Here is a 21417-nt window from a genome sequence, read left to right as displayed (position 1 = left end):
ATATATATCTTACTATACATTATTTTTGTGGAATAATTATAGCTGCTATAAACACTATTTAGTACTCCCTCCGTTCTAAATTATAAATCATTCTGACTTTTATAGACATATTACTATTGCGATATACCTAGATATACACTAAAAAGAGATAGAACGACTTACAATTTAAAATAGAGGGAGTAATTTAAGAAAACGCGGGTAAATTAGAACAACAAATCTACAACTTTTTCTTAGCTATTTCTAGCATGAGGCTCAACTAATAATCAATTATGATAAAAAAATAATATGTTTTTATCTATAAGCTAGAAATTATATTTAATTATTGGAATGAAAAAAATAATATTATAGTTGAACAATATGAATATATGATATCCAAACTAGATACGGATCTGAACGATCCAATCATTCATATTCAAAGATATTTGGATCTATATTTATATTTATTTTGAATTATATGGATATAAATATCGAATGTGTGATGTCCAATTCGACAGCTAGGGACAGTGTCAGGGGCACTAGGACCTAACGGTGACCATTTATCTTAAATCGTGAGCGGTCCTAGAGCTAACAGGCGCGACATTACGACGTTCCATGTAGGGCAAGTAAAGACAATGAGCAAAGAAATAGTTGAAGGATTAAAATGCACTTTGCTATTCACAGGTAAAATTGAATTCAAAATATAAAGTTCAAGGACTAATACGAAAACTGAATTCAAAATATAAAGTTTAAGACTAAAACGGTCACTTTGATAGTTTTTAGATGAACATGAGCCCCAAAAAGTCTAGTATACTTATTATATTTTGATATCTCATTACATTATTTATTTCTAAAAATGATTACATGGATATTTACATATAACAAAGTTAAATGGGTACTTAGATGCGAATCCATATGAGAACTATATGTTTAGTATTAGTACCGGAACTCCATTGACAGGTTTTGCAGGTCTGTAGCAAGAGAACGCTGCACATAACAGCCAGGGGTATTTTGTCCGTCAAACGAAAAAAAAGAACAAACTGTCACTCTTTGAATTGTAACTGCCAGTGCTAAATAAGGTTCTATCATCACCTGGACATTCTTTCGGACATTTGAATCCTCTGATGAATCTTTCATGGACAGCAGCCTCTTCTCAGACCTCTTTAGCAAGTCCGTTACCTCATGTGTGAGAACCTCAATTGCTCGCTGGTCATCTCTGCCATCACCAAAGGATGGCATCAAGGCTTTGGCATGTGCCTTAGCCAGCTCCGCCATTTTCGTCCTTGCCCGCTGCATGTTTGCAGATATCTCTTCGGAAACATCCACCCAGGCTGGGGGTAGCCCGACCGTCACAGCGCCTCTACTGCAACACAGAAGCCAAATGTCAGTGATGCATAATTCATCTTAGTCCCGCCAGTGACACATCAACGCAAGTAGTTAACCTTCGCAACCCACCATTACAGCTTACTGCCTAGGCCACTGATCACTGACCAACATGCTATAACAAGTCTTCCATTTGCTCGATCTAGTGGTGGAAATTACCATCCCCAGTAAGGCTACACAAAGTCGTTGCCTCGTAGTAATTAGCAAATACGCAAAAGGCTTGACTAAATCAGACAGGCTACACTACTACAGAATGTTACTGTAGGGGCGGCTCTAGAGCTTCTGTAGGGGCGGCTGCACCAGCCGCCCTTCCCAGGGTGTTCCTACAGAGGGTGCCTCTGTAGGGGCGGTTTTCTAACCGCCCCTGCAGTGCCATCTGTAGGGGCGGCTGGTGTTTTCAGCCACTCCTACAGTTCCCTCTGTAAGGGCGGCTGGTAATATCAGCCGCCCCTGTAGTGGACTTCTGTAAGGGCAGCTGTATCACCAGCCGCCCCTGCTGTGTGTATTTGTAAGGGCGGTTCAATCAAGAACCGCCCCTACAGAGGATTTTTCAGCAAAAAAAATAAATAATTTAAATTCAAATCTGACCGCTACAAATATACATATATACATCCACAAACACAAGACCATCATCACAAATCATAATTCACAAAAGTCCATCATTACAACATAGTCCATTATGAAGTCCATCATTATAACAAAGTCCAAACCGTTCCAAAGTCTGATCCAAATTATACCACAAGTCCACATTGTCATCAACGACCTAGGGCTAACCTATCAGTCTCCCGAAGGTGTTGATACAGAGGATTACTACCTAAGTCGGAAAGAAGATGATGGTAAGTGCCTTTATGATACACAATCTGGTCCATTATAAAGTTGCAAAGGTCGCCGACCATCTCTAAGAGCTCGTCATCCTTGTATGGGTTCCTTCTCGTGTCTTTATCTTTCTCCAACTATAAGAGAACAAGTTTAGGTTTACTATATCACAACATATGCGAACTTTTCATACTACGGGCGAAGAGGTTCAAACTTACTAGATTGGGGTTTCTGTTGTAGCCACAGATGGTACTCATCATAATACATGTGTAGTATTCAAAATGTAGACTCCTAGGCTTCTGCTTGGGGCACTGTGTGTTTTGCATATGGAGATGTTAAGTAATGCTATTGACAAACACGTAATATATGGAGTACCAAAGTAAATGACACTTATCGCACATAGAGTTTTGACATACAACTTTTCCTTCCTATTTGGATGATGCCTCCCCTTATGTTCCTGGACATAGTGCCTAAATGCCCTGTTTCAATGGTTTTAGCAAATGCAACTTGTTAGTATCCCACATTGAACCTTACAAGTATGTATACAAACATAGTAGCTAAAATGAGGATTGTCAATATGTATACGTTTTGACAATCGTTATGAAGTCTTTGTATGTCTCGACTGGGAAATCCGCTGAATCAAAGACCCATGCCATGCTATGTAAGAGCCAGACGCCTATGCAAATCCAGTGATCGCTGCATGAATTTAGTCATAGAAGGAACACATAAGCTCTTTTGCATCGAACAAAGTAATTTGAACAAAGCTAAGTATACAGTCGAACTTACTTGAAGTGGTATGGTATCCATATATCATCGTGTTGTTGGAGATTTTTAAAACATAGGGCAATGTATGCCGCAACCTTGAGGGACTCTTCCAATATTTTCTTATTCCTGATGTCCTCTTTCTTCTTAAGTGTCTTTCCAGCTCCTAGTTCTTTGCAATCTAGTTTCCACTCTTTAGGGTAATTAAAATTTGTTGATGCTATAGGTGAAGGGTCTATATACCCATGTTTCAGAGCTGGCCTCTTTTTCACAAAGTTCGCTTGCATTCTACAAATCACAGCGCGGGTTAGTTACAACAAAATTAAAAGATTACATTCATTTCATATCGAGAGGGCAAGGACTTACAGGCACCATATGCGAATCAGATTCATTTCCATTCGTCCGAGGTGGAAGCATGCCTGGATATCCTTAAACTCAACGGCAATTTGCCCACCTGGGGCTCCAAATGTGCCGGCAGGGATCCATGCTTGTAAGATTTCTAGTTCTGTTATCTGAGCACGCAAGTACCAATCGTGGAACTTTCTCATTCCATGTGGCAAGCACTGTAGGACTCGGTTTGGTAGGCAGTTCTTGCCTTTTTCATATTTATCCAGGCAATCATCTGACCATTTGAGGTTATCAACAGCTGGATACTTGTTAAACCCTTTGTGCAGTTTGCTAGTGGTGCCCTCCTCAGTGGTGCCCTCCTCAGAAGCTGGTGCTCTGAATTCTTTTACTTGGTTCTTAGGCTTGAACTGGTCATGAGCCATCCACTTGTGCACCGACGAGACGTCATTAATGCCCACATACGATGGCCTTATCTTGATTGGGATTTTGTTTCAAGCTTCCCATTCGGGTATGTCCTTGTCAACTTGTGCATCACCTGCTCTAGGGGCCACTTGTTCTTCATGTATCGGCTGTTCACGAAGCAATTGCTGTTCATGAGACACTTATTGTTCATGTATCGGCTGCGCTTGTTGATAAGAATGTTGCATCTCATCATGCCTTTGCTCGGTACGAGCTGGAGAAGGACGTGGCATGTCATCATGCCCATGCTCGATACGAGGTGGAGAAGGATGTGGCATGTCATCATGCCCTTGCTCGGTACGAGGTGGAGAAGTCTCTAGCATGTGGTGGTCATGGTCATGGGCCGGTGAGTATACCTCCCCGTCCTCGACGGGTCGCTCCCGAGGATGAACTTCAGTCGGAGTTGGCAAAGACTCTGTCAATACAATGCCCCGTCTATGCCAGAGGATGAACTAGTTCATGACGTCTCCGAGTAACATGAGCCCCTCGGGAGTAGGGTGTTCTATCTTCCAAGTCATGAACTCGGGCTTCACGGTATGCACCTCGACCCGAGTGTAATCCTGTAGGATGTCCCTATTGTGCCACGTGCCGCTCGGAGGATGTGCCACGCTCGTTGCCACCTCAATGATCACGTTTTGCCTGCCCATCGGAACCACCAATTTACAACTGGTTGGCGCCTGTATGCGATCAACGGGGGTTCCGGTTGCATTGGAACCTTGACTGCTGGGAACATCCGGAGGGCTGCCAACTACCACCAGTTCTCTAGGCGGCCCCATTGGTGTCTGTGGCTCCATCGTAGATAGTCTTTTCTCCACCAACATCTTTTCAACTATAGCCTTCACTTGGCGCTCAAGATTAGACTCTCGGTCTCTGCCATGTTTCTTGTACATGTGCCTCTCCTCTATGAATCCATGCTTCCAGGACATCCTCTTCCCTAGCTCCCTGGTGCGTCCTGTGTGCTCGGGGTTTCCCAAGGCAACGGTAAGCTCGTCCCTCTCTCTAGAAGGGTTGAATGCGCCCTTCTCCTTGTCTTCAGCAAGTTTCAGTATTTTTGATACTACCTCTCCGGTCTCCGGCTTAGCAAACTTGAGGCTACTACCGGATGAATCGACACTCCTCGCGTATATCCACTGTTTAAGGCCTAGCTTCAACTTTGGCACTTCCGTATTCTTGGCAGCTTCGGCCTCTATGTCCATCTTCCTAAAGACCTCTTGCTTGCCAGCGTAGCCACCGGGGCCTAGACGAGGGTAGTGTTGGTTCTTCTTCGCCTGCTCGCTGTTACGGGCACTGAGGGACAATGATGCCTTTGAAGTCTTCTCAGCCACGAGCTACTCCCATTGACTAAGAGTTATGTTGCCATACTCGTGGAAAGGAGTTAACTTCTGTTGGATAAAGTTCTTGTTCAGATCTGACCGCCAACGTCGGAAGCTCTGCCCCATTATCTTAAAAGCATTTTGTTGTACCAACTCGTGCGTTCCCTCCGGAAACCTGAAGTTCTGCTTTAGCTTCTCCCATAGGTCTACCTTTTGGCTCATAGGTACCAGATTCCAGCTACGGATAGCTGGGTTCAACTTATCTCTAACTACAAACCCGATGTGATTACGAAATTTTGCCCTGTATGTATATGGCTCAAGGATCTGCCCGTCTGGTCCGACCTCCGTTATCACATAGCATGCCTTGTCGTGATATTGGTTTGGCTTTCTAATCCCCCCTCGTTTCCTCTTTGGCTGGGCAGTCTCAGTCGTGGTTGTGTCCTGAGGTTGTGGAGCGGAGGCCTCATTGTGAGTACCTATGGCTCCTTTCTCTGATCTCCTTTGCCCCGCTATGTATTGTCCGGCAAGACGAGCCGGAGGCCGACGTCGTCTTTTCAGAGGTTGAGTAGGGACGAACTGTGTATCCGATAGGTCAAAAGTGTTAGCAGAGGTAACATAAAGCCATAGCATTAGCCAAATTTACAAGCTACTAAGGCTTTATCCGTACCTCGTCGTTCGGATTAAAATCCTTGTCCAACTCGTCCTCCATTGGCCTCCGTCTGGGTTCTTGTGGGAAAGGATCCTCGGGACTTACATATCCCCCTGATGAGGTGTCGTCATCATCATCTCCTTCTTCGCCTTGGGCATCCTCTCCGCCTTCTCTTCCCTGGGCTCCCCCCACTGGATCATCCTCATCGACAAGGTCCTCCTGAGTAAGCATCACTTCTAGACCCTTTTCTAACTCGTTATCGAACTGCTCTTGAGTAAGCTGGTCATCTAGTTCTTGCTCTCCATGGGATGGCTGCTCATCATTCACGGGGCATCGGGATGCACTCTTTGATGTTCGCGACATTTCGTGCCTTGTTCTAAGATATGCAAGAAAAAAAAGTAGTATAAGTAGTAGAAGTAGTAGTACTAGTAGTACAAGTAGTAGTACTAGTACTACTAGTAGTAGTAGTACTACTACTACTAGTAGAAGTAGTAGTACTAGTGGTAGAAGTAGTAGTACTAGTAGTACAAGTAGTAGTACTAGTAGTAGTAGTAGTAGTAGTAGTAGTAGTAGTAGTAGTAGTAGTAGTAGTAGTAGTAGTAGTAGTAGTAGTAGTAGTAGTAGTAGTAGTAGTAGTAGTAGTAGTAGTAGTAGTAGTAGTAGTAGTAGTACTGGTAGTAGTACTTGTAGTAGTACTGGTAGTAGCTTGTAGTAGTAGTAGTACTGGTAGTATTAGTACTGGTAGTAATAGTAGTACTTGTATGCTGTAACTGTAAGAAATGAAACTGAACCTTTTTTAAGAATCCACTGGCACTTCGATGTTTCTCATGAATTGCACTTCATGCTAAATGGAAAGTAAAAAAAGACGATTACCAGTGACTAAAACTACAACCTGGCTCCTGTATGCACCTTAATGTAGTCCTACCACAATTGTGAAATTAAAAGCGTGCTTTTGGCAGAGTAACTGAGAACAGCTTTAACTTCATAACATCTGCCACCACTCTATGCTTTCAAGCTGCAACTTAAACTTGACGCTGCGGTCACCTAAAAATAAACAAAATCTGCCCCATCTCCCTAACCATAACCATATCAGACCCAATCTGCCCTTTCCCCATCTCCCTCGCTCTGACAGCCATAATCTCAAACTAACTCATGTCTCATCAATTTATTTATTCATGAAAAAAGAACAAAAAAAGATAATCCAATCAAGACTGACCCAACAATTCAAAATCACCCTAGAAAACTACATATAATCAATCAACCCACAGAATTGCATCTTTTAGTGCCACCTGGAACCTCAGATTATCTATGAGACTTGTTATGACTTAAGAAGGTAAAATCACTACAAATCAGGACATGGAAAAACAAAAAAGAGCATGTGAATTCAACATGTAACCTGTACGTGGAATCAATATGTAAAATCACTATATAATCAATGCTCTCCATTTAGAAATGGCAGAAAAGAGAAATGAGTGAGAGAGAGTTGAATGCATATGCATAAACAGGTGAGAGTCCTCATGTTACATCTGTAGTAAAACCACAATGCTATAAGTTATGATTAAGGTGATCACTGAAAGAACCCAATTTCTATGTCCACCAGGATGAGCATCCTGGACTGGACATCCTAGTCTTCATCGTAGGAGGGAAACAAAGCCGTCATCGTCTCAATCCCCACCCACACCTCTTCCGTCTGTCCCGACCCCCCGCCCGCCCAATGTACCGCATGCACAGTGCCTCCCTCCCTCACCATGGATCCTGCTCCCCCACCTCCACTGCCCTCCACCACGGACGGCACTAACCACTTCGAGCACAATGCCCCCGCCTCCATGCCTGCCCAACCACTGTCCACCACCGCCTCGCGTTTCCGCACGCTACCGGGCCGGCGAACTACCTGCAACCCTCAGCCATACCTCTACAGATGGGGGCCACCAAGATCCCCAAAACCAAAACCTCGTACCCCAACCTAAAACTATAACCTGCCAGGGTTATTGGAGATCTCCAGACATGGAAAAGAATGAGATCAGCATCCCGGAGGAGGTATGCATTCCCACCCTAAAAAATCTGTCAATAGATGAATAGCGGCTCAAATTTCTCTCCGTCAGAACAAATTTTGACGTTACAGCATAATGGCCTGGATGTCCAGGGTTTGTGCTACCCTGGGCGCCATATAATTCCTGTCAGTGAAATACTTGATTTTAGTGTCACAAGGGCTAGTTCATACCAAGGACTTGTGTGTTTCATTCTTTCTAAATATCTCCACAGAAATCGTCTGCTTGGCCTTCTCAATGTATCCCTTCAGAAGAGAAAATGGAGGATACTTGTCCTCCAAATTTAAAATCTGCAAAAAAGATGAAGGCAAGAGGAAACATTAATAAGAAGGCGAACCCTTGCATTGCGAATGAGGTACAGACATGGAGATGAGTGCCTACATTTCTGTCAAAATCAAACTGAAAAATGTAAAGAAGATATTGGCCAATGTATGAAGTCTAGCTGCGTATGAAAACAGTGAAAAAAGTTCAAATAATGGCTAAGCAATAAACATACAAAAATGCATTACAGCTACAGACCAGACAATCAACTGATGTACATACTTGATATACTAAGCAAACTAGGGTTTCTATCGAAATTTAAAAGTATATCCATATAAACCGTCAGTTGATATCAGTTATCACGTGAGATGCAATAATGAACTTTTTTTCTTTTTTTTTGCGAGTAGCAATAATGAACAGAATTGCCATTTTGGTCACAGGATTCAGACTCTTTCACAGATTGTATTGACAAATGACAGGCTAGCAGCAAAGGAAAGCATGTAAGCACACCTTCACGGAACAGTCTCATGAAGGCACAACACCAAAGAACAACACAGTGAACATAATTGGTGGTGCTTTCTTGAGCAACTTTTGGTTGATGTCCCACATTAGTGATAACCGACAACTATATTTTTCAATACCATCATTTGATGCATATTGTATATATTATACACTGATCTTTGATACTTACATTGACTATTGAACATAGTGAAAGACAAAATATCAATTGGGAATAAACAAAAACCTCCCCTAGCAGCCTTGCACATCCACGTACATGTCCAACAATAAGCACTCTTATTTTAATGAAAATTTAGGAATTCAAAAACCAATTTCTTTGGCGTTTGATGTGAAAGTCTGGGCCAAAGGATCAGAATGGTTGAGGCCCACCAACTGGTGGTGTCTGAGATGCTGCTGTCAATGGTGAGCCAAAGGTGCTGTGTCTAGAAAGTAGAAACAAAGAATGTGTGGAGACTAGAATTGGAGCGTTGCAGCCAGAGATCAAACACTTGCATGATCAAGCAGGTATTACTCAGGAATACATGTTAATCGATTAGGCAGAGAAGGATACATAGCACCAGGTGCAACAAACATGTATGAGTTGTGTCAAATGGTCCTTTGTCTGCATCTTACACTATCTGCTACCAAACTTTCAAGAAAGTCAAATTGGGAAAATTTCGCATACCATTGATTAGTACAAAATCAAAAGATGGATCAGAATAGTTCCCTGTTTCCTACAAATATGATTTCTTTTATTCGGCTATATAGTTTTTAGGTGTACATCTACAATATTCTACGGTGTGGCTACGCAGTATCTCTACTCCTAAAAAGAATCACTCGGACCCGTCTACCATCACCGTGGTGAAGCCGGAGCGGCCCCCACACCTCTTATGCTCCCTGTTCCTACCAGAGGTCCATACTAGAATTCAGGGGTACTGATTAGAACAAAGTAGTTTTATATTAATTTGCTACATGACAATCCTTAGTGCCTACTATGTCATGTTTGGGTTTTGAAGTCTCATCTGCTAATTCTCATCGCAACGTGCAGCATATATATGTTTCAGGGTTTCTGCAGTTTTCTTTTGTCTGTTTTCACGAGTTCTCGCCTCGACAGCAGACACAAACAACGGTGACATAGAAAGCACAGAATTTTTCCTACTATTGTGCAAGAACAAGAACTCTGATCTATCTAAATATTTAGTATTAGGTAGATAGTCAAATATTCTTCTTGGTAAGGCAAGTTGTTCCTGGTAGAAGTATTATTGAAAGCAAGCAAATAAACCCATAAAATTCTTAAACCAAAGAATTATATAGATTATTAACCAGAATGGCAGAACTCACTTTCTCTTGAAAAAGAAGTCCCAAGGTTATTTACCCCAATATGCTTTGGTAGGTTAACATCTCTTCTTAGCTGAAAATGAAGTGCACACAAAATTTTAAAAAGGTACGGTATAGGTATATCTCAAGAATAATCTCTTACAATGAAAAGTTTATATGAAAGGATAACATATGCAGGCAATTTAACTCTAATAATCAAGCCCAGCAGATAAACCCAGAACACGCAGCCCATATGAGATGTATATTCTACAGTAATTTTATGATTCTTTTGTTTCTGTCATAATTATGTACATATGTAAGAAGAACCTGAAACAGCAAGCATACAAGTCATGCTGGTATATTGCAAATTCTACAAGAAAGGTAGAAATCCCAAGTATGAAACATTGGAAGTATTTTTCCTTTTCAGTACAATTTCTTTGGAAGGGGCAATTGTAAATCAGGTCAATCATAAAGGGGTACATTGGATGCTACATTTCAGATAACTTATAGCAAAATAACTTTCCTGTTTAAAGGCAGGTAAAGCAATTTTTCACATAGTACATTTTTGCTTGAATTTGTAATACGTGCTTCAGTAATCACTAATCAGTACATAGAACACCTACTATACATCAAAGTTATGATTCATTGTACTTGTACAAAGAAAAAAGATTACAAATTGACACAACAAACTTCATACCCCTTATTTTTTTTAGAAAAAAACTTTGTACCTCAATTTCTAGGTGCAAATAGACCATTAGGATAGCTTTAGGGTTACAGTGAGTACATGGACTCTTATTAAAAACATGTAAAGAATGTAATATGAATACAAGGATTTCCTTAAGAAAACAACGGACACAAAGAAAATAAGTTTGCGCTGAAAGTTACTGCAATGAAATTCTAGTTTTTTTTTACAGAGAGAAATTCTAGTTTAGGGGAAAGATAACCTTTGAGAATGTATTTGCAAGATCATCAAGATCTGAGAATGAACTATCTTCAGCCTGAAAAACAAGCTGTGCAATCAGTACCTCTTAAGAGTCCATTCATTGATTCTTGAGTCATGCAAAAAATTGAGAGAAAAAGTAATGGGCCAACCATGCTTAAGTAAATGTTCATACTTAAACTGAAGAGATCCAGGCCTCTTAAAAATTCGTTTTTGAGTCATGCAAAATGGAAAAAAAAAACAGACAACGCAAAATCTACTCATAATGTCCGTACACATATAGATGCATAGATATAAATCCATTATGAAGCCTTACTAAGTGAGAATATCATAGTCTATTTTTCCAGATGAGTAGCCAAGTAGTGTGCGCATTGAGCAATAAAAATAAAGATGAGCCAAAACAATTTGGTATATTAATACTGGATTGACGAATATATGTATCTGTTTTACTATAATATGTTACTTCTACAAAAAAAATTATACTATATATGTTCACAACCTAGTTTCGTGTTCCACGCCAAGAGAAAGCATAGTAGCTGCTACATCTAGTTGAAGGAACTGACAATCAAATGGCACATACCAAAAAGGACTAGCACACTAGCCCGTGCACGGAACAAATGGACAGCTTTAGAACCTAAAACACGGCGAGCAAATTTACTTGGCTATCTTTTCAGTTAGCAACAATTAAGAAGCTTGAAAGCTGGATTTTTTAGGTAATCTTTAGAAAAATAATGTGATGATATTTTTGTATATTCATTGAAGCTAAACGAAAATAGCAAATTCAGCTTGCTGACACAATAAACTTTAAGTAAATGTAAAAGGGTACTCTTGCTTCCTACAATCAGTAGTTGATCACAAGCTTTTCACAATAAAATGCCATAACTCATAACAGAACAAGTTTTATTTTGCATAGATTAAAATAAGAAAGTGAAGCAACAAGAAAATCAAGCAAGCTGGTAACTTCTAGCTCTCGGAGCGCACTTAGAGTGATACATATTCGGTACTGAATGGACTCTTAAGAGCACAGAAAAACCTAATCCTTCGTTCTGGTTTTCAGCAGAGTACGGATCGGTGTGGCCGACTCGGATTAATCAAGCTGAATTCAAGGAGAGAAGCCATGAACCAACCCCAGTAAGCACTTGACTCCCAAAGAGCAGGCGCTTCGATTACCTGGGCCACGGCCGGATCTACGGGTCGAGCGGGGATCCTACCCGCCGGTGTCGGCGGCGCGAGGGGAGGACTCCCGGCAGCGGAAGCGGAGGTGGGCGCCAAGCGGAGGCTCAACGACGACGAGATGACGCTCGACGCGCGCGAGCGGTGGGGAATGGCCGGCGACGGGGCTCCCGGTTCCGGCCGCCGCTGGTCTGGCTCGGGGATAAGGCGGTCGCGTGCGGTCCTTGCCTCCTCGGTGCCACGGGAACCCTAGCCTCCTCGCTCCGGATCTGGGCGAGCGGAGAGGGAGAGGGAGGGGGCCGGCCGCCGAAGACGCGTCGAGAACCCTAGCTGCCAAGGAATTGGGCAGTCTGACGGCGTCCACAGGAGATTTGGCCCAACACTCAACGGGTGGCCACAGCGACGACACTGATATACCTCAGAGCACTGTAGGGGCGGCTGACGTTATAAGCCGCCCCTACAGAGAAACTGTAGGGGCGGCTGAGGTTATAAACCGCCCCTACAGTTGAATTTTTTTTTTCAAAAATCTAAATCAAAATGGGAAAAAATTAAATTTTAAAAAATTAAAATCAAAACTACTAAAATAATTTTGAGACACCAAATGATCTCAAATGAAAATCAAAGTTGTAGAGGTCATGAAGATTTACAACTTTTGGTGATCTTGTCATTTGACAAAATTTGAACCTTTCAAATTTGAAATTTAAAAAAATAACAAGTTCGAACCAAAATTTGAGACCCAAAATGATTTCAACAAAAAAAGTGATGAATACCAAAGTTGTTCAACTCATTAATATCTACAACTTTTATTTTGGTCAACTTGTCATTTGACAAAATTTGAACCTTTCAAATTTGAAATTTGAAAAAATGACAAGTTCGAACCAAAATTTGAGACCCAAATTGATTTCAACATAAAAAGTGATGAATACTAAAGTTGTTCAACTCATGAATATCTACAACTTTTATTTTGGTTATTTTTTCATTTGACAAATTCTTAGCCCACATTGTTCACTAATCTTACACATGTCTCATATAGTTTATAAAACCTTATGAGAGATGTGTCACATTTGTGAACAATGTCATTACCACTTTATCATATAAAGAAATGATCAATACAAAAGTTGTAGATCTTGATGAGTTATTCAACTTTGGTATTTATCACTTTTTCAGCTGAAATCATTTGTGGTACCAAAATCTTGTCTGAAGTTGCATTTTTTTGATATTCAAAATTTAAATTGCTCATACTTTTCATATGTATATATTGACAAAAACCAACAAAATAAATTGATAGAGAATTATTTTAGAAAATTTTAGGAAAAAAATCATTAGATTTGGAGTTAGTATGAGGAAGAAAAACTAGTTACAAAGTTGACCCACAGATTAAAAAAAGAAATCACACTATTCACTATGATCATGTAAGGATCATCTAGAACAGTGTGATTTCTCTTTTTAATCTATGGGTAAACTTTGTAACTAGTTGTTCTCCCTCATACTAACTCCAAATGAGATGGTTTCTTTTCCTAAAAATTTCTAAAATCATGCTTCAGCATTTAAGTTTGATCAAATTTGGATGTGACAATGTTTTACACATTTTAAAATTTGAAATTTAGAATTTGACAAGTTCAAACCAAATTTTCAAACCCTAAATGATTTCAGATGTAAAAGTGATGAATACAAAAGTTGTTCAACTCATCAAGATCTACAACTTTTATTTTAGTCATCTTATCATTTGACAAAATTTGAGCCTTTCAAATTTGAAATTTGAAAAAATGACAAGTTCGAATCAAAATTTGGACCCCCAAATCATTTCAACTGAAAAAGTAATGAATACCAAAGTTGAATAACTCATGGAGATCTACAACTTTTATTTTGGTAATTTCATAATTTGTTAAATTCTTAGTACACATTGTTCACACAAACATACATGAATGTAGTCTCACACACACATACATGAATGTAGTCTCACACACATACATAAATGTAGTCTCACACACACACATACATGAATGTAGTCTTACGAACACTGACACACTTACATAAACTAGCTAGCCCACCATGACAACTTTTCCCTTGACACCTTTTCGTTCCCATGGCAATACATCTTTGGGCAGGTTCTCTTCCACAGCCTCAATCTTCTTACAAAAGTCTGTGAATAGCGGCATCTCATCACACTTATTGTAAGCTTCAACATCGTCCACGCCATCAACTCCGATGATATGTTGTTTTCCAGAGGCCACCACGTGCTTTGTCTTCTTCTTTGGGGGGAGGTTACTTTGCGGGTCGGGCATATAGAAGACTTGCGCGACTCGTTCAGCAAGCACCCAAGGGTTATTCTGGTAGCCTACATTCTGGAGGTCGACGACTCTCTGTCCAATCTCATTTAATTGATGTTGCTTGATCCAGCGGCATCGAAACAGGGCCACCTTTATATCCCTTCCATAGTCAAGTTCCCATATATTTTCAATTATGCCAAAGTACAACACCTTTCGCCCCACTCCGTCGAGAGCCTCTATTCGGACGCTGCTGTTCTGATTCATAGATTTTCTGTCCTTTGTGTCGGTATAGTATGTGTACCCATTGATGTCATAAGCATTCCAAGACGTCACCTGTTTCGATGGCCCGGCCGCCAACCGACTGATGGTAATAGAATCTATGGTTTCTCCAGGCTGTATGTTCTGGTCCTTCAACCATGATGTTAGGCGTTGCTTATGCTGTTTCATGACCCAATCATCTGAACGGCCATTCCTCTCGGCCATAATGATAGCCATGTGTTCATCAATGTACGGTTGCATCACTGCCATACTCTGCAAGACACTGTAATGCGTCCGACTCACCTCTTTATAATCATTGTCGAGGAACACTTTCCTACCACTTATGCCCTTCCTAGCAAGCCTTCCCTTGTGACGAGAATCGAGATTACCAATCCCTCTCTGTACTTTTAGCCACTCTTGGCAGCACTCGATGACTTCTTTGGAATTATAACCCTCTATCATGGAGCCCTCTGGGTGTGTTCGGTTATGCACGTATCAGCTTAGAACCGACATGAACCGCTCGTAGGACCACATTTCATGCAAGAAGCTAGGGCCCAGCGCCTCGATCTGATGAACAAGGTGAATCATGAGATGTACCATTATATCAAAAAAGCGGGAGGTAAACACATCTCTAGCTGGTTCTGGGTCTCCACCATGAATTGATGTAGGTCACTCAGCTCTTGCCTACGAATCGTCTTCTATGAGATCTTCAAAAAGAAGTAGCACATGCGGGTGATGGCCATCTTTAGGAACTCTGGCTTTATAGCTCTGATTGCAATTGGTAGGAACACTGTCAGCATCACATGACAATCATGAGCCTTGCAGTATGTTAATGATAGGTCCTTCATCGACACTAGCTTCTTCGGGGTCACCGAAAACCCAGTCGGCACTCTGACCCCCCTAAGGAAATTGCATATAGCTCTCCTCTCCTCTAGGGTTAGGTTGAAGCTAGCCGCGGGAAGACTGTACTTGCCATTATCTTGCTGTACCGGCCAAAGCTCTCGCATCACGTTCAGCTGCACCATGTCTTTCCGTGATCTAAGACCATCCTTTGACTTGCCCGTGTCCATCAAGGTAGCCATGAGACTCTCAAAGACATTCTTCTGCACATGCATCGCATCAATGGCATGGGGGACCTCCAAGTCTGGCCAATAAGGCAGGTACTGAAAGAAGATCGATTGCTTCTTGAATGGTACGTCTTCGATGAGAGGTGTGCTTCTATCTCTAATCGTTCCATCTGGATTCTTCTTTCCATAGACGACGTGTATGTTTTGGACCATTCTGAACACATGTTCTCCATTACGACGTCTCTCTGGAGGGGGTTCATCCTCCGGGATGTTGCCATAGTATCTTAGGTACAATTTGCCACGGTACTTGTGACCTGTCTTTAAGAAGCGCCGGTTCCTTATGTAAACTATTTTCCTAGATCCATTTAGGAACAACCATTTAGTACCATCCAAACAGACTAAGCATCCAGTCTTGCCTTTGAACTGTCCAGACAGGGCAAACAGCGTGGGGTAATCATTGGTAGTAACAAATATTATTGCTTTGCATATAAAGTCCTCCCGCCGAAACGCATCGTACATCAGCTCCCCATACCTCCATAGCCTCTCCATTTCTTGCATCAGAGGCTCCAAGAACACGTCTATATCAATGCCTGGTTGTTTGGGGCCAGAGATAAGAATGGTGAGGAGAAGGTACTTCCTCTTCTGACACAAATACGTTGGGAGGTTGTACATGATCAAGATGACTGGCCATGTGCTGTGGTCGGTCATCCTCTCATTGAAGGGATTCATTCCATCGGTGCTCAAGCCGAACCGTACATTCCGTGGGTCATCACTGAATTCTACTTTGTACTTGGCATCGAACGATTGCCACTGGCTACAATCGGCCGGGTGTGCGATCGTATCATCATCCACCTTGCGCTCATTATCCCACCATGTCATCAGTGCGGCTTCCTTAGGGTTTAGGAACATACGCCTCAAGCGGTCGGTCACTAGCAAGTACCACATAACCAGGGCAGGAATTCTTCTCTTATTTGCATAGTTGCCTAATGGAGTTTCCTCTGGGGGCTGAGATTCTTGCAGCACCTTCTTCCCACCCTTCTTTCTCTTTCCTGTGGAGGCTTCCACCCCACTTTGAAGGTCATTGTTCTTGTACCGACTAGCCCCACACCTAGGACATGTATCTAAAGTCTCGAACGATGTGCCACGTCAAAAAAGGATACAGTGGTTGGGGCATGCATGGATTTTTTTCAACTCTCAATGTGAGTGGACTTATAACCTTCTTCGCTTGGTATGTGTTGGCGGGAACTGTGTTCGGCTGTGGGAGCAACCGTGACATGAGGCACAACAGATTATTGAAACTGCAGTCCGACCAGCCGTACTTAGCCTTCAGGATGAGTAGCTCAAGCACAAAACGTAGCAGTGTGAAGTATGTCGGACAGCCCTTCTCAGCATCATACACAGTCTTCTTCGATACTTTTGTCATCCTCTCAAGATTTTCTAAACCTCTCTTGCTCTTTTCTAATATTTCTGGTCCAAAGGCCCCAAGCATTTCGTCCAAGTTGTCATCGCATCTGCATCCCCCTCACGTGCTTCGCCATCATTGCTGACACCACCAGCATCATCACCACCTTGTTCATTGCCAAAGCCACCACCTTGTTGATTGCCATAGTCACGATCCATTTGTTGCTCAAGATCGTCTGTGAATCGGGACAAGTATGCTTGGGTTTCAGCTTCATTAGCTAGATCATCGTCACTGTCATCAACAACCACTGTTTCACCGTGATGAATCCACACGGTGTAGTCCAGAACAAATCCTCTCCTAATCAGATGTTCTTTGATGGTACTCACATCTCGAAATGCAATAAGATTCTTGCAATCTTTGCAGGGACAAATAATCGTGTCACTATTCTCTTTCAACGTCGCTGCATGCTTCTCTGCGGCTTTGATGAATTTATCCACCTCATCACGGAAAAGAGCGTCGTGTCTTAACGAACCATACATCCAAGAGTTCCTGTAGTCCATCTTATAGAAACAAAACAACTAAAAAAAGAATATTACTCGAGAATAATTGTATATACCTGAGACACGCACCATGATAGTAGAGGATAGTTAATTAATTGACTATTAATGCATAAATATTTTAAAATATAAATTGATAGGTTCAAATAAACAATTTCAAAGAAAACAATTAGCAACATTTAATATTTCATCCACTACCTTTCATGCAAACTCCATTCCAATTTCATGGTAGAGGATAATTAATTAATGGCCTATTTATCCATAACTAATTAAAAACACGCATTATAGAAAGGAATCAAAATAAATATTAAATGATAATTAATAGCCATGGTAGAGGATATTTTACACATTAGCAACAATTAAAATCTTACACATTCACCTACATGCAAACCCTAGTCACATAAAGAAAAAATTAAAAAAGAATAAAAAAACAAAATCCTAGATCTAGATCTAGATATAGGGTTTCATGACACATGCATCAAACTTCATTAATACTACACTAAAATCAACAAAGATGTACTAACAAAGGGTGCAATCTTACTTCCCTACCTAATTACCCTAGTATAGTGAAAATTAGAGTCCAATTTCACTCATAAGTAGCTCAAGCTCCATGGAAGAAAGAGAAAACCAAAAATTAAATTACTCATTAACCAACGAATTAAACTTCAAATAAAGAGTTGTAGAAGCATTTCCTTATCTTTTAGAGCCTCTTCATCAAAGGATTTGAGATCAAAACCTTCCCCCTTTAGTAGAGCAATTTTTAGGATGAGCCAAAGACCTCCTAACCTTTTTTTTTGTAGAAGAGTATGTCCCAAGGTGGAAGAAGGGGTGGGTGCTGCTATTTATTCGTGCGTCGTCAGTAGGGGCGGCTGGTGATTCAGCCGCCCCTACAGTAGAACAGCAGGGGCGGCTGATGGCAGCCGCGCCTACAAAATGGTCACTGCAGGGGCGGCTGGTGATTGAGCCGCCCCTACAGATCACCCCCAACTGTAGGGGCGGCTCAGGTTACCAGCCGCCCCTACAGTGCCATCTGTAGGGGCGGCTGGGCTGCTGGGGCCCGAGGACGCCCACTGTAGGGGCGTCCCCAACCCCAGCCGCCCCTACAGTAAAAATGGCTCCGTTCCTACTGCGCGAATCTGTAGTAGTGCTAGTGGGCAAGTATAGTGATCTGCAATTCAACCAATTCATTTGAGTCACCGGGTCAATTAGCCCACTCTACTCGTTAGCATGGTCAAATGCCTCTCGATCTAGCTGAGAAACTCCCATCTCGCAACCCCGCGTCGCAGCTAGCTACCTCTAGTGTGATCCCCAAACGGCACAGAGACCAGACGACATGCGAGGGGGGTGTTGGGACTTGGGAGTTGGAGGTGGTGGCACCTGGAGGCGGAGGGGTCGTCGGTGCTGAGGGGCGCGTAGGGGCGGTCGGAGCGCAGCAGCCTCGCGAGATCGAAACACGTGGCCACCGCGCCGCGGAACATCGACTGGCGGCTTCTTCTTCATCGCAGGGCTCAGCACGCACGCGTGCGCTGTCAACGGTACCTGCCAGGGCCCGAGTGGGTCCAGTTCGCGGCGTCCATCAACAACATCTTGTTCGTGTGCTGCTGGCGCACTTCACCATTCATGGTCACGAGTAATCACGATTTTGAGGGAGGGTTCAGGGGCAGACTTGATCGGTGACACGTTAGCCAACCACCAGTACCTACGTCAAAAGAACCAACCGTGAAAAGAACTTGGACAATTGCATGTGGGCATGCCATGTAGGACCGTGGGCTGCGCCCGCGCACGATTGGACGAAAGGCCACGGGCACGGTGTCGGTGTGGTTCGAACTGGTACCCAGATGTGGCCCCTTTTCCGAATCTGGGAAAGATACGGCGGCGCGCGCACCAGTTTTTTTTTTTTTTTTTTTTTTGACGAAAGTCCTCCGTATTTTTCAGGCTCACGCGGCACGCCGACGGTTGCACGTATACTTTTTTTTTTGGTTGCCGAGTATACATGTCGGATTTCTATGACGGTTTTTGGGCACCCGTAGTCGTAGTAGTAGTCAATAAGGAATACGGACAGTGGCGGATCCACGGGGGGCTAGGGGGGCAGCAGCCCCCCCTGTGAGGGTGATTTTCCTTTATATTTACTGTAGCAAAAACATGATTTCACCGTTAATCTTCGACATTTGTTCTAAATCTCTATTGATTAGCCCCCCGAGGTACTCATCTTGGCTCCGCTAATGAATACGGATGTAGTTTTTTTTATGAGGTTAGGATACGGATGTAGCTAGTCAATAAGGAACGGATATACTCGGATCTCGGAGGCACGCACGTAGTATAACAGATAACAGATTCGAGGATATTTATATCCGTATCCACATCTAACAAAATTATAATAAATAATACTCCCTCCATACTGTAAATGAAAGTCGTTTTAGGGGTTTGGAGTCTTTGCCCAAATGAAGTCGTTTTAGCACTTGTAACCATGTTTTGGACGCTAATGCCCCTCAACTCCTGGTTTACTGTACACGCACGCCTCCCCCCGTCTTAACCACGACCCTTCGGTAGCCGGTCCCCTCCGCTCCCCCTTCCATGCAACATGCAACATGCAACATGCAACGCGAGCACCAATCCTCTACGCTCCCCCTTCCATGCAACATGCAACGCGAGCACCAATCCTCTACGAGCGCCAACGCACACTGGCAGGGAAAATTCACGCATCCAGCAAAAATACCACGCCAAAGAGGGTTCGAACTTTGGTCTCCTGCCTTCGGTCTCGATGCGCTAATCACTCTAGCTGTAAACCTTTGTTACATTTATGATACCCGCAACCCTATTTAATATGGGAAAACAGGGAAACATGCACCCTAATTAATTACTCCTTGATATGCTAAATCCTGTCAAAACGACCTTAATTACCGGTATGGAGAGAGTAGTAACATTCGTATATCAATTTCATATGTGTATTCGATACGTTCCATCGCTAGTTTTTTGGCAGCGGTGTGTATACATAGGCAAAGCCGAAAAGGATACACGGTTCAGAAAGGCCATGGTCCGGATATCACACAGTTATTAACTGGGTTGGACCACATACAGATAAGCGTCTATGTGTTTCCACACCTAAAGGCCATGAACCAGCGTTCCAACTTTTGGCGAAATTTCATGAATTCCGATGGTGGCTAATAAAAATTCTAACATTTCATATTACTAGGTAGCGTGCCCGTGCGTTGCTACGGGATAGCTAACAATTTATACTAAAAACACACGGATCGTACGATAAGATAACAATACTGTAAAAATTAAATATCAACGTTAAAGTTACAGTTAATCCAAAAAGCAAAGTTTGTGAAATTAACCATCACGGAGAGCGCGACGTCACAGTCTTACAAACCCTACTTTATAGGCATTTCCGTGATGCGCCTAATATAATATTTTATATCGGCAGGAAGAAATCTCTGATATCCATTTCTTTCGTGCGTCAATAAATCCACGAATAAGTTCCGTCGCATCTCCATATCATCTTGTACACAGGCTTGAGTGTATATGTCAATATTAGTGCCTGTCGCATGGGTAATACTGCGTCTCTTGAAAAATCTTCCATAAAAACTTAAAACAAAGTATTGTACTCACCGTATAAATATGTGTGGCTTTTGGTCTATTCCACGCAGACATATACTGTAGAATAAGATATCCACTTAAGTGTCTGCGGTAAGATTCACGATCAGCGATATATAGAAATAGTTAAATCGTAGGTATTATTATTGCAAGCTATAGTGACTCTGCGTTAGTTATCCATCTATGTCCTCTGCAATGTTTCATTCCTGTCTGAATTTTTATTTGAAGACATGCTCATTCCATCCAGAAATATGTACATTCACCGCGTCCGTGTACTACAAGATAAATCCAAGAGTGTACCTGGCATACATCAGCGCTGGTGT

The 21417-nt window shown here is 42.3% G+C and overlaps 1 protein-coding gene and 1 pseudogene across 1 annotated transcript in view; both read right to left on the bottom strand.

The window, feature by feature from the left end:
- Positions 1-912: 912 nt before the first annotated feature.
- Positions 913-21417, bottom strand: part of LOC136465915 (syntaxin-43-like) — a 69709-nt gene continuing 49204 nt past the window's right edge. Inside the window, exons 2-4 of the mRNA XM_066464466.1 lie at positions 18875-18934; positions 1069-1339; positions 913-963 (exon numbers count right to left, since the gene is read on the bottom strand). Of these exons, the coding sequence (XP_066320563.1) occupies positions 913-963; positions 1069-1272 (255 nt within the window). The 5' untranslated portion in view covers positions 1273-1339; positions 18875-18934. The remainder of the gene's footprint in view (positions 964-1068; positions 1340-18874; positions 18935-21417) is intronic.
- On the bottom strand, positions 2621-14477 carry LOC136462257 (uncharacterized; annotated as a pseudogene).

The sequence above is a fragment of the Miscanthus floridulus genome, chromosome 7 (genome assembly GCF_019320115.1).
Source record: "Miscanthus floridulus cultivar M001 chromosome 7, ASM1932011v1, whole genome shotgun sequence".
In the NCBI taxonomy this organism is placed as follows: domain Eukaryota; kingdom Viridiplantae; phylum Streptophyta; class Magnoliopsida; order Poales; family Poaceae; genus Miscanthus; species Miscanthus floridulus.
The sequence above is the reverse complement of the archived record's forward strand: the minus strand, read 5'-3'. Positions and strand labels throughout refer to the sequence as shown.